The 14,501-nt window shown below is 34.6% G+C and overlaps 1 protein-coding gene across 33 annotated transcripts in view; it reads left to right on the forward strand.

Annotated features, from left to right (window-relative positions):
• The window catches only part of LOC114332075 (basement membrane-specific heparan sulfate proteoglycan core protein), a 1,202,649-nt gene that overhangs the window by 604,703 nt on the left and 583,445 nt on the right, over positions 1–14,501 (forward strand). For all 33 annotated transcript variants that reach the window (XM_028281834.2, XM_028281940.2, XM_050653272.1 and 30 more), the window contains 2 exons: positions 8,215–8,377; positions 12,137–12,306. In XM_028281834.2, coding sequence (XP_028137635.2) covers positions 8,215–8,377; positions 12,137–12,306 — 333 coding nt within the window. The remainder of the gene's footprint in view (positions 1–8,214; positions 8,378–12,136; positions 12,307–14,501) is intronic.

Here is a 14,501-nt window from a genome sequence, read left to right on the forward strand (position 1 = left end):
AATTAAAAATATTTTATATTAAAGTGAATTTTGTTTATAATTATCAAAATTTAATTTTCATATCAAATAGAAATATAACAAATCCCCGCCTTGTATTCGATAAAATTTATCTGCATTTTTAAATAAATTTTCTCGAGGCAAAACCAACTCCCTGTATATTTCCTTACTTTAATCTACGTCTTATATCCTAACTTACTATCTACTTCATGTAATTCTGTCTTTTATTCGTGATATTTGTATACATCGTGAATATTATAAATTCCTCGGATCTTTTCCGAGTTCCTGTGCCTCAACTCATAACTATTTATCCCATTTTCATTATTCACGATGTACGGGCCTTCGAAAACAGGCATCAACTTTGCGCAAATGCCCCCAGGAAGATTTGATACTCGTAATGCCCTCACGAGTACTTTTTCACCCTTTTGGAAAGTCACTGGTCTTCTTTTTCTATTTTGTTCCTGTCTTTGGATATATTTTTCGTTGCTTCGCCGTAATCTTCTCTGTACGGTTTCAATCACCTGTTGATATTCTTTTGGCTCTTGGTCTTCCCATGGCCTTATCGGCAGTACACCCTTCATGATGTATTCTGGGGTCTCTTTTGTTACTGTGCTCGGAATTGTATTTAGATACCTTTCTATTTCCGCCATTTTCCTGTCCCAGTGGCGATGTTGACCATCTGTTGCAATGCGAAGAAATTTCGTCACTTCCTGTATGAATCGTTCCGAAGGATTACTCTGTGGATGCCTGATGCTGACAAAATTTGTCTCTATTCCTCGTTCTCGAAGTTGTCCCTTGAAACGATCATTTCGGAAATACGTTGCATTGTCCAGTAGAATCTTTTTTGGTGTTCCTACTATGGCTATAAAATTGTCGATTTTTCTTAATATTTCCTGCCCCTTTGTGGTGCGGCAACTATATAATTTTACGTATTTTGAAAACACATCCACCATTACCAGAATATGTTTGTTCCTTTTAGTGGTCATAATTAGATCGCTTAACATATCTATTGCTACAATGTCTAGTTTGTTTCGGGCTTCAATATTTTTGGCAACATTTTCGTTTTTGAAATTCCGACTCTTATATTTTTGACATACATCGCACTTCTGGGTAATTTCCTTTGCAATGCGGTAATCCTGTCGGCTGATGTAATTTTCCCTAAAAACGAGCCAAACTTTTCTGCTACCGATATGCCCATTGTCCTCATGTAATTTCTTTATTATCTTTTCGGCCAATGTCTGTATCACTAAATATAGTTCCTTTCCGTCTATTCTCTTAAAATATATGTCATTTTCTATTTCCGCTCTTCTTTTCTCTCTTTCCTCTAGGTCTTCTTGGTTTGTCCTTATCTCATTTAACGAATATATCCCTTCTTCTTGTATTAATCTATTTAGTCCCACCTGTAGAGTAATTGTTTCCTTTTTTCCGGTGTCCTCATCCCGTGTTAGAGCGTCGGCTATTATGTTGTCTTTTCCTTTTATATATCGGAACTCAAAATCATACTCCTGTAATAATAGAATGCCTCTATGTATTCTATTATTTACTAATCTATTCTTCATGATATGTACTAAAGCTGCATGGTCTGTTTCGATTGTGAATTTTGCTCCCAATAAGTAAAACCTCAATTTGTTTACGCAATATAGTACACTGGCAAACTCCAATTCTGTAACACTATATTTTCTCTCATGTGTTTTAGTCACTCGAGATATAAAACATATCGGCACTTCTTGGTCGTTTTGTATTTGAGACAGAACTCCTGCAAATTTTTGTATGGACGCATCAGTTCGGAGTATAAAAGGTAAATTGTAAATGGGGTGGTATATTTTCGTTCCTTTTGCGAATTCTCGTTTTAATGTTTCGAAAGCTTCCTCCTGTTCTTCTTTCCAATTCCATTTTATTCCTTTTTTAAGCAACTTTATCAGAGGGATTTCCTTTTGGCTCAAATCGGGAATCAGTTTTTTAAAATAATTAATCGTGCCAAGAAAACCTCTCAATGTTTTCAAATTCGTTGGTCTTGGGTATTCATCTATGAGCTTGACTCTGTCTTCGGATAATCTTACTGTTTTGGTGTCCAATTGAAAACTCAAATAAATTACTTCTTTTTGAAAAAATTGACATTTTTCAATGTTTAATTTCAATCCCGCTGTGTCCAATTCTTCCAGAATTATTTCTATGTGTTTCAGATGACTCTGAGTATCTTGTGAAAAAATTAATAAATCATCGATATAATGAACTATGAAATCTTCGTGGCGATTCAAAATGGTATGTAGAGCTCGGGCGAGTGCAGCACAAGCACTCTGCAATCCAAACGGCACTACCTTAAACCGGTAGACAATACCATCAATAGAAAAAGCGGAGTAGTTTCTACACTTTTCAGCTAACGGTATCAACCAAAAACTGTGTTTTAAGTCAATTTTCGAAAATATGTGTGACCCGGTGATTCTTCCAAAAATGGCCTCGATGTTTAGAGGTGATTCATATTGTGATACTGTGTGCTGGTTGATATTCCTGGCATCTAAACATAATCTCAATTCTCCACTGCTTTTCTTTACTATCACAATCGGGTTAACATACGGTGAATCACATCTTTCGATGATTTGATCTTCCAACATTTTATTTATTTCTTCTTTCACCTCTTGTCGATACTTGTATGGAATCGGGTAAGTCTTTGATCGAAAATTTCCCAAGTTTTTCACCTCAAATGAATGTTCGTACTTTTTAGCCACTCTGTTTTCCTCATTGATCAAATTTTCGTAGTTTCTTAACATCAACCGCAATTCTTTTTCTTTCCCTTCTCCACATATCAATTTTCTGTCTTTTTTCTCAGATTCTTCACACAAGTTTACCGTGCATTCTGCATCCTCGTTTGCATATACCTCCTCTTCAAATACCACTGTTTCAATCATATTCTTTTCACTTTCATTTTTTAGCTTTATTTCTTCTTCTCCTGAGCCCGTCTCTTCTTTTGAGGAATCCCAGGTTTCCTTTGTTTCTGATACTCTCAAATTTTCTTCTTCTGGGCTCAACTCTTCTTTTGAGGAGCCACAGGTTTCATTTTCTTTTATCTTTTTCTGACCTTTTCTCCTTTTTCTTCTTTGTCCTTGCTTCGCTGCCAAATTCATTTCCACTGTTTGTTCTTTACCTGATTCGTCCGTATTTTGTTTCTCATGTTCCTTGTCCTGTTCTTTTTCTTTTTCTTCTGTTAGTTTCATCGTATTATTTTTATAATCTATCACTACATGTTTTTCTGCCAATTCGTCCACTCCTACTATCATGTCATGTGACATGTTTGGCATTATTACACATTGTAGTGCATACATATTCTTTCCCAGTCGTACCATTACTCGTATGCCTTCATTTATAGTTGCCAATGTCCGTTTGTTTGCGCCCACTAAATTTACCCTAGGTATTTTATAAATTAAATTTGTTAAGTTAACTTCTTCTATTAGTTTTCTGTTGACCAATGTTATTTCAGATCCAGTGTCTATCATAATTTTAATTGGTTTCTCGTTGATAAATCCATCCACAAATTTTAAATTAATTCCATTTTTCTTTTCGTTGTTTCCTGCCAATTTAATAAACTCCTTGGGGTGACAAAAGATTCCTGTTTGCTTTTTGGTTTTTAGTGAGCGCCGTCGTGAAAAGACGCCGGTTGCTCATCGTTGTTTATATTTTCGTCATAATGTCTCTCTCCGTCATATTCATCTGTCTGGGTATTATTTACTTCTCTTCTATTTTCTCTTGGTCTGTCGGATCTGTTTCGGTTTTCTCGATATACCTGTTCATTTTGTCTACCATTATTTCTGTTTTCTTGATTTGAGCGTGTGGTGTTTCTATTCTGGTATTCTCGATTTCTGTCCTCATTCCATTGCCTATTTCTTTGTTCATAATTTCCTCTTCCGTTGTCTCTATTTTCGTTTTCCCTTCTGGGATTAAAATCTCGTCTTGTATAGTCCCTCCTATTTTGATTTCTATCTCTGTAATCTTGTGTTTCTCGGGGCCTGTAATCTTCTCGCGACCTTCTTGATTTTCTTTCTCTTAGACGTGATTCTCTTATTTGTAGGAATTGGCATAAACTATCTATGTCTTTGTAATTTTGCAATGTGATATGGTCTTCCAGCGTTTCCTCGAAATGTCTTGCAATCAGTTCGACTAATTGTTCCGATGAGTAATTATATTGTAAATGTTTTGCATTATTGTAAATTTGCAAAGCATATGTCCTTTCTGATACACCCATCCTATCATTGTATTTCCCATTTTGCAATTCCTTGTTAATTTCCAATTGTTGGACCTTTCCCCAGAAATAATTCAAAAATTTTTGTTCAAATTGTTGCCAATTGCCGAATTCTTCTTCTTTACTATCGAACCATAGGCTTGCTTCATATTTGAGATGGTTTCTGATAGTTTCTTTTGCTTTATCGAAATTTCCGATGTGTTGTATTTTCTTTTTCAGGCTATTTATGAACGGCACTGGGTGTAATCTTCTTACATCCCCGCCAAACCTTATCTTCACGTCATCTGTGCTATGTATAACCATTTCTCTTCTTTCTCCGACATTTTGTTGCGTCCGGTTTTCGGTGACTTGTTTTTCTATTTCTGTGATTCTTTTTTCCACTTCTTCTCTGTCTACTTGAATAGCATTTTCCAACTTATTTTCCAAATTTTCTAGTTCCTTTTTCTGGCCATTCGTTAACTCCTTTATTTTATCTTGAATTTTCATTTCATACTTTTCTATGCGTTCCTCCATTTTCTTGTTGTTCTCTTCTATGGCTTGTTTTGTTTCCTTCTGATTTTCTTGCATTATTCTTTTTGTTTCATCCATTTTTTGATCCAATTTTTGTTGTGTTTCATCCATTTTTCGTTGTGTTTCCTCCATTTTTTGATCCACTTTATCCATTTTCTTTGATGTTTCTTCCTGATTTTTCTCCATTGTTTGTTTTGTTTCTCTTTGATTGTCATCCAGTTTTTGTTGTGTTTCATCCATTTTCTGTTCCATTCTTTGTGACTGGAGTTGCATCATTTGTAATAATTTATCTATTCCTGATAATTCTTGCTGTTCTGATGCCATGATTGTCTTGTCTAAAATATCTTCTTGGTCTGAATTATTCTCTTGATTTGAATGTTCTTTTTGTTTTTTGTTGTCTTTGCTTTGGCTTCTTGTCACAGACATTTGTTTTCAAGAAGTACTGTCCCCGCCAAATATGAAATTTTACTAGTATGTTACCAAGACGACTTTTTCTCACCCAAATATTATAAATTGTCAATAAATATATCAAATGTAAATATCGTAAAATAAAATATTAAATCAGTTATGTAAAATTTGTACCTAAAGAGATCTAAAATTTTATGTTATCAAATGTAAGTATCTCACTTTTTACCACAGGCATATAAATTTTCAAATACCGGCTTTACTCTTTCTATCCTTCAAATTTGCCACTAGAAATACTTTACAATGCTTTCCACGTTGGACGGCAGTTGATGTGATCTTGATTATTGATATGAGATAATATTCTTATATGTCACTTAATTTAATCAATGTATTAATACTAATCTAATTAATTAACCAGATCACATATCAATATGTTTTCAATCTCAGGGCGAATTATAAATTAATTACTTACTTTCGTGGCTTCTAAATATTTCTTAATGGTTCCTAATCGGGATAGAAAAGAAAAGAGTAAAAAAAATACACATATGGGTTACAATTATAATCAAAATATTTTTTTATTTTATTTAAAAGGCAATCAATGCTTAATATTTGCTATTTCTTATTATTCTTAAACATAACATTTACAAATGGGAATCTTATTTCCTTTTGGTTTTCAATTGAAAGTTTTTATTAACATTTAACTATTAGGAGTTATTAGGAACAACTCTATTTAAGTTTGATGAAGCTTTTCTGATATTATTGATTATGTTATTCAATTTTTTATGTGGAATTTAATACGAAAAACCCATACATTCATGTCCAAACAAATGAGACTGACCTTTTCCTGGTGAACTGAAAATGTCCTCACACAAGACCCGTTTCCTGCTATCCTTGGCTGCGATCAAACCTCGTCCTGGCTTCCAGTAATGTTCTCCTTTGAAAAACTAGCTCGTATAGCTCTCGTTCCTGCGTCTGTCGTGATGCTGTGTTCTACCTTTCTCGAAACTGCTATCAGCTACCGGGACACTCTTGGCTCAAGGAGGTTCTTTTACTCTCGACCTGGCCTACTTCTCGTTCCACGATAGATACTCCACACTCACGGAACTACATCGGCTTTCTCACTCTCCGTACACTACCGTCTACTACTCGACTTCACTTCTCGACAGCTCAAAACATTCTCCTCTCTATTTGTCATTCATTCCCCTACTTTCTAAATATCCCTTCCAGATTCACAAATCAACCTTCCACCACCAACTCTCATTCGCAGTCTTCCTCATAACCAATTTTTAATCTTTCTAAATATGCTTAATGGATTTCAAAGAAAATAGTTAATTCCCATTCTAAAATTACTTTCTACTATTTACAAATTTTAATGACCTATTCTCTATTTCCAATGAGTCTTATTTAGCATAGGCTAATGATCGAAACCTTCCGCGAAAAACGATAATGAACTATCATCTATTTCACTGAGTTTTATTTAGCATAGGCTAATGATCGACCTTCCGAGAAGAACGATAATGGTACGCGTCATTCACTTTGTTTATCTAAGCACATTGTTCCGAGTTTCGTACGCTTATTCTAATCACTTCTTAAAATTAAATATAACAATTTGTTGTATACAGGTTGTTCTAAATTTATATGCCCGAGGTTGAGAAAATTAAAAATATTTTATATTAAAGTGAATTTTGTTTATAATTATCAAAATTTAATTTTCATATCAAATAGAAATATAACAATATATATATCGGTTTTAAAACGTTCTCCTACGTCTTCCGATGCCTAGTCGCCATTCACTTCGGTCCATCCAAAGGTCTTCATCCAATTCTCTTTCTCTCATTTCTCGATTTATGCCTTCTCTCCAACTAAGGCGGGGTCTTCCTCTTTTTCGTCTACCATGAGGGGTCCACGTTAGGATTTGTTTCGGGAGTCGTTCTTCGGACATTCTTTGTACGTGTCCATACCATCTAAGCTGTTTGGTACTAATGTCATCTACTATTGTGTGTTTCACATTCATTATTTCCCTAATTCTGTTGTTGGTTACCCTTTCTAATCTTGATTTTCCTGCTGAGCGCCTCCAGAAATCCATTTCTGTTGCTTCAAGTTTTCTCTTGTATCTTTCTTTTATTTGCCATACTTCACTGCTGTAAGTGATTATACTCTTAACAATTGTATTGTATATTCTATGTTTGTTGTTGTTTGATATTGACTGGTCCCACAGGATGCTATTGAGAAGGGTAATTGCTTTTCTTCCCTGGTTGTTTCTTTCTTCTATCGTCCGGTCTACGCTTCCTTCTTGTGTGATGGTCATTCCCAGGTATTTATATGCGTCGCAATGTTTAATAATTTCGCCATTCCCCAGTGTAAGGTCCTGCTGTGTCCCACCGATACACATATATTCGGTCTTCTTTATGTTTATTTCCAAACCACCTTTTTTGTACTCCTCTATTAATTTCCTTGTCATATATTCTATATCATCGTAGTCTTGCGCTAGTACAAGTTGGTCGTCTGCAAATGACAAAGTGTATATTGTATTGTTGCTGATCGGTAATCCCATGTTTTTGCATTTGCGTTTCCAAAGTTTTAGAGTTTGTTCGAGGTAGATCTTAAATAATGTCGGTGAAAGGCAGCACCCTTGTTTTAGGCCTTTGCTAATTTGGAATCCTCTCGATAGCCTGCTTCCAACTTTCACCCTTGATGCAGTTTTGGTATACTGGGTTATAACTGGGTCACTAAAATTGGTTATAACTTTATAAATACCCTCTATAACATAAGAAACCTTTATATTTTTGTGATTTAGAAGTTAACAAGATTTCGAATTTAAAATAAAATATAGGGTATTCCATTTAAAAAAACATAAGTTTGGTCTGCCACTGTGTTATCGAACAGCCTGTAACATTCTAACTAATTTTGTAAGGTGAAGCTCAAAGGTGGCTAAAATTTTTGTTATTAACGTTTATTGCTATATCTATTCCTATAGCGAAGCTATTGAGTTTTACCTTACTAATCAATCACCCTGTATGTACTTATTAATTTCTGTTTGGTATTGACGAATTGATTTGCGTTTTTAGGAATATTCAGAATTGCCTTCACCCTTCAAGAACTATACCAAGATGATTACAGTAACAGAAACAGTCCACAATTTAAGTCACTCGCCGACAGAATCAAACGTGAAGTTGAAAGTGTCTATAATAATGTTCCAGGACAACAGTTCGTGACAGTCATTAGCATTGAGTAAGTATCATACATTCTTCTTCTCCTTCATGTGCCATCTCATATAAGAAGGTTGGCAACCATCATAGCAATTCGCACATTCGACACCGCTGCTCTAAAAAGACCAGCAGAAGTGCAGTTAAACAGCTCTCAAATTGTTTATCCAGGAGATGCGTCTTCTTTCACGACTCTTTCTACCCTGTAGTCTTCCTTATATTATTAATCGCAACAAATTATAACGATCGCCGCTCATGACATGTCCCAGATATTGTAGTTTTCTAATTTTAATTGCATTCAAAACCTCTTTATCTTTTCACATTCTTCTCAACACCTCGACATTTGTGACTCTATCCACATTCACCCAACTTATTCTTAATATCCTTCTGTAGGTCCATAACTGGAAGGCTTCTAATCTGTCCGAAACATATTTTTTTAATGTCCAAGTCTCCAACCCATAAAATAATACGGAGGACACGTAGCATTTCAGAAGTCTTATCTTTAAAGAAGTTGTAATGTCCCTGCAACAGAATACTTTTTCCAGTTTGTTGAAAGTATTTCTTGCCTGTACGGTCTGGATCCCGCGTATGAAAAAAAAGTTGATTAATAGCAAGCTGAAAATTTGTTAATAGCTTAAGGGTGTCTAGTCGGATAAACTTTGATATATGGGAAGATTGGAACAGGGGCAGTTTTAATTGTGGAACAGGTTAAAAATTTGGAACGGTCAGACCACGAAAACGGCACGTTTATTTTGTCCGACAGAACAGACTTAAACTCTCCAAACAGAGATTAAACTCTCATGCAAAAATCAGACTGCTATTTGCTTTGCTGCCAAATACTTTCTCCATCTCTTTTTGACATCCTTTTCGTGAATTAGTATTTTATTATTTTCATCTCGGATACATCTAATCTGATTAAAATCTCTTGCTTTCTTTCTTTGCTCTCTGTTTGGCTATTTTATATATCTTTGCTTCGCCTTCCCTGGTATCAAGTTGATCGTAGAGGTTTGAATACGCTTCTGCTTTAGCTTTTACTACTGCTACTTTCGCTTCTTTTTGGCGACCATATAGTTTTGAAGATCTATGTCCGATCTGGTTTCTTGCCACTTTTTATATAATTTTCTCTTCTCTTTTATTTTTCCTTGTACTTCATTTGACCACCACCAAGTCTCTTTATCCTCAAACTTCTTTCCTGACGTTTTCCCAAGTATTTCAATAGCCGTCTCTCTAATAATATTGGCCATTTTTCTCCAAAGGGCTTCCTTTCATGTTCCAACATATTTTTTCTACTATTCTTTCCCTGAATATACCTTCCTTCTCATCTTTTAGCATCCACCACTTGATTTTTTGTGGTCCTCTCCGATATTTTTGTTTAGTTTCGCTTTTTTACTTCTTTGTCCAGAACAAGCAGCTTATGTTGTTGGCTTACTGTCTCACTAACTATTACTTTGCAGTCCTTGCATTCACGTATGTCTTCTTTCCTTATCATGAAGTAGTCTATTTGGGATTGATGTCCACTTTTGTAGGTAATAAGTTGAGTTCATTAATAATTATTGTAAGGAAGTACAAAACTCAAAGAGGTACCACACATTTTTTGTGGTACCTCTTTGAGTTTTGTACTTCCTTACCTCGAGACCACATTTGAGAATGGATACTTCTCTTCATGTTAATAATTAATGTACCCAAATATTTATATTTTTCAACTTTTTAATTTGTTCTCCATGTATTGTTATGCTTTCTTGGCGCTGTTGGCCTTTTTTAATTACCATAAATTGCCTTTTTTTGTTCAGGAACAGTCCGTTTTCTTTGCCGAATTCTACCACTCTGTCAATCATTTGTTGTAAATTCTTAAGACATTCCTCTAAGACATCTCGTATATCTCGCATATCATGAGTTATATCTCGTTAATAAAAAGTAAGATCTTGTTTTTAAGGACTGCGAGAAAATTTTTGATTCTATCAAGATTTTGTTGTATCTTCTTCTTTTAGTACCTTGTGCGATTATCGAATGTCCCCGATCATGTTGACAATAGTACCTGTGCTTACGGCGGCAGCTCAAAATAGATTAGCGGGTGTCTCTTGATACTACTCTCGGATATTTTGGAGCTAGGATGTTCTTCTTCGGCCTGGGCCTCTTATTTCAGCGATCTTGCCCTCTGCTATGAGGTGTATAAGGTTATACCTCTCTGGATGCATCATTTTATAGCCAAAATCTTGGAACTTTCGAATTTTGATTGGCATCAAACCAACTGATCCGTAGATCCACATCTGGAACGGCCTCCAATTTATGCATGTGCTATACAAAGTTTAAAATTTTGTCTAAGAATAAACGCTATTGAATACTAGGCGGTACACCTTGGTACTTGTTCCGTGGTGGTGGTTGAGTTGCGTGTAATAACCTTATTGTCCACGGAAACAATTAAATGAAATTAAAATAAATGTAAAATCTACAAACTGTCTGTCAATAATATATTTATTTTAATCGGTAAAAAGAACGTGAAAATGTCTCGGAAGAGGGTTTGTTATTTTAGCGGGGGGTGTGACCGCACGGGGTGCCCGCTGTGACTCTACTGAACTAGATCACAAACACTCATCTGTCATTATGTGGTTCTACCATATGGCCAGACAGGCGACAATTTATTAGACCTGGTGTTTTAAAAACTGCAAAGACATTTTACCTGAATAGGGATATAGTTCGTTTCTTAAAACTTAACAGACCCTTTTATGCATATGGTTTGTATATTAAATGTGAATTTTAAATGGGACGTATTATTTCATTTTGAAAAAGTTATTAAAAATTAAAATTAGCATTTAAAAAGTAGTTCTGAAGCTATTTTCTTGTGGCATTTTTATAATCAAGTATATTCAAATGGGAAATAAGCCACAATTTTACCTAAAAATGATTTTATTAACGTTTCGACGCCCAAGTCGGGTGTCGTTGTCAAAATACAAAATACAAAACGAAATGAATTTCGACTCAATTCAAGCTTTCTGCTTAACCCAGGTATAACATACCAAAAGGCACCGCCAGGAAAACATTCCACTTTGCGGTTCAGAGAGCCTATATGAAACGAGTCTTTGTACTCTATGCAGAGTATGGCATTAACAAAATAAGAAAATCTACGGTTTCGTTTTGATTAAAATCTGTCTTCCTCCATCCCCCGATAGTACTATTTCTAGGTCTACCTGTTGTCAAAGAGGCTCTAAGGAAGACAGATTTTTACCATTCCGACCGTAGATTGTCGATATAAATTAAAATAATTTATATCGCAGTATGGATAGAACGCCCTCTAACGGGGAATAAGCGAAATGAATTTCGAATCAATTCAAGCTTTCTGCTTAACCCAGGTATAACATACCAAAAGGCACCGCCAGGAAAACATTCCACTTTGCGGTTCAGAGAGCCTATATGAAACGAGTCTTTGTACTCTATGCAGAGTATGGCATTAACAAAATAAGAAAATCTACGGTTTCGTTTTGATTAAAATTATTTTGTATTTTGACAACGACACCCGACTTGGGCGTCGAAACGTTAATAAAATCATTTTTAGGTAAAATTGTGGCTTATTTCCCATTTGAATATACTTGATTTTAAAAAGTAGTAATTGAAACGTGTCGCCACATACTTTTATTCTACTTCCTTTTTCTTTGTCGCGAAATAAGTATCTTAAAGTCTTGGAATTTAGTTCCTAGGTTCCTTTTGGTATTCTGTTACCTCTTTGTATCGAAATATTTCAAAAACATGCCAGTACTTGACATAAATATAACAGATTATTTTTTTTTAGGAAACGACCAGATCCGTTCAAAGTAAGAGTAACAGTGGATGTTGACTCCGAAGGAAACGCCAACAGTGAAGACATCAAACGCGCCATCTATGAACCAGTAAAATCAATTCACAGGCTTGGACAACTTACAACGGCTGATCCAGAAGACCTTAGGTTCACAGAATTCGGAGGTATCTGTCGGTGTTTTGAAATTGTACAATATCAAGGAAAAAACAATGTTAAAATGTTCAAAAACGGTATTAAGGTTGAAATATGTTCAAAACTATAAAAACAGTACTGTCAGATACTGTCTTTATTATTACACAGTTTTTTTTATTTTAATTCTATTAACCTGTGCGCACTTTTGTATTTGTTTTTTTAATTAAAGAAGAAAAAGACGAGGCAGAGACAGGCGAGGAAGAAATAGAGGAAACAGAGAAAAATAGACAGAGACAGACAAGTTAGGTAAAGACAAGACAAGGCAGGAAAAGAGGCAGATGGGACATACATAAATAGAAACGGTAAAGGAATTAGACAGGGAGAAGGAAAGGTTCAGAGATATAGAGAAAAAGATACAGAAAGAAAGGCAGGTAGCGAGAGTAAGATCCAGACCGACATAAAGATAGGGAGTAGAAGAGGATGGAGAAAGTCACATAGAAAGAGAGAAAAATTAGAAAAATAGAAAGAACGCAGAGAGGAAGAGAGAGTAGAGAGAACAGAAAGGGGACAGAGAGGTGAGACAGTACAGAGACAAACGGAACAGAAATAGAGACAGAAAAAAGTACAGAGTGCACGAAAGAGTAGGTAAGGAAAGGAAAAAATAATTAGAAAAAGAGAGAAAGGCCGAGAGGAAGAAAGAGTGAAAGGAGATAGAGACACACATACGAGTTAGAGACAACCAACAGATGAAACTGCAAAAAAACAAAGGGAAACTGGAACTGTAGCCTTAACTTAACATAATTCTCGGATAGGATTGCGGTATCTCTTTCTAGCATATTGTATCGAGAAACTAACAAACATGGAACTAAGTGGGGGTATTATACCTGTGATTTATATTTTTTCAGATACGCATTCATATATTGAACTCGTATATGAATGAGTCCAAATACAGGGTGTTAGTAAATAAGTATGAAACATTTTAAGGGCTAATTCTACATGAAAAAATATTGCTGAATTGCTCTATAAACATATGTCCGCAAATGCTTCTTTTCCGAGATGAGGGGTGTTGAAATTTTTATTTCAAACTGCCAATTTATGTATTGCTCTAAGACCAGTTGAGCTATGAAAATGAAATTTGGTTAGTTTTAGAAGGTAGTTATTGTGCATTTTTTGACATACAATTAAGAATTTTGTATTCATCATTGGCGCGCATACGGGTAATAGTCTGATTAAAAAAAAAAAAGAAATAGTGCGCCACTGAGATATTTCAAAATAAAAATTATTTTTAAATTCCACGTTTAATTTTTAATAAAAAACCTTTCTTGCCTTTTTTTCATATGGTGCACCGTTTTTATGCAGAAAAATAAAACATATTGGCGCGTATTTTTAATTTCTTAATACATTATCAAGAACTATCCAATATAATAATAATAAACTAGAACAATAACAGAAAATATTACTAATAAGATTTAAACTAGGTGCAAAGCTGCAAGAAATGTTTAAAATAATCTCCTTTACAGGTAACAGAAGAATTTTATATTCATCATTGGCGCGCGTACGGGTAATGGTCTGAACTTTTTTAAGAAAAAAATAGTACGCCACTGAGATATGTCAAACTAAAAATCATTTTTGAATTCCTCGTTCAATTTACGACAAAAAATCTTTCTTACCTTTTTTGATACGAGACGTCGTTTTTATAAAAAAAAGTAAAACATCTTAACGCTTACCAAGTATTTGAGGTAGTTTCCATATGCATAGAAACTTAGTTCAAATACTTTGTAAACGTTAAGATGTTTTATTTTTTTGCATAAAAGCAGCGCCGCATATTAAAAAAAGACAAAAAAGATTTTTTGTCGTAAATTAAACTAGCAATTCAAAAATGATTTTTAATTTGACATATATCAGTGGCTTACTGTTTTTCTCTTAAAAAATTCAGACATTACCCGTACGCGCGCCAATGATGAATATAAAATTCTTCTGTAACCTCTAAAGGAGGTCATTTTTAACATTTGTTGTAGCTCTGCACCTAGTTAAAATCTTATTAGTAATATTTTCTGTTATTGTTCCAGTTTAGTATTATATTGGATATTTCTTGATAATGTATTAAAAAATGAAAAATACGCGTAAAGATGTTTTATTTTTCTGCGTAAAAACGGTGCACCATATGAAAATAAGGCAAGAAAGGTTTTTTTATCACAAATTAGACGTGGAATTTAAAAATAATTTT

The sequence above is a fragment of the Diabrotica virgifera genome, chromosome 6 (assembly GCF_917563875.1).
Source record: "Diabrotica virgifera virgifera chromosome 6, PGI_DIABVI_V3a".
NCBI classification, from domain to species: domain Eukaryota; kingdom Metazoa; phylum Arthropoda; class Insecta; order Coleoptera; family Chrysomelidae; genus Diabrotica; species Diabrotica virgifera.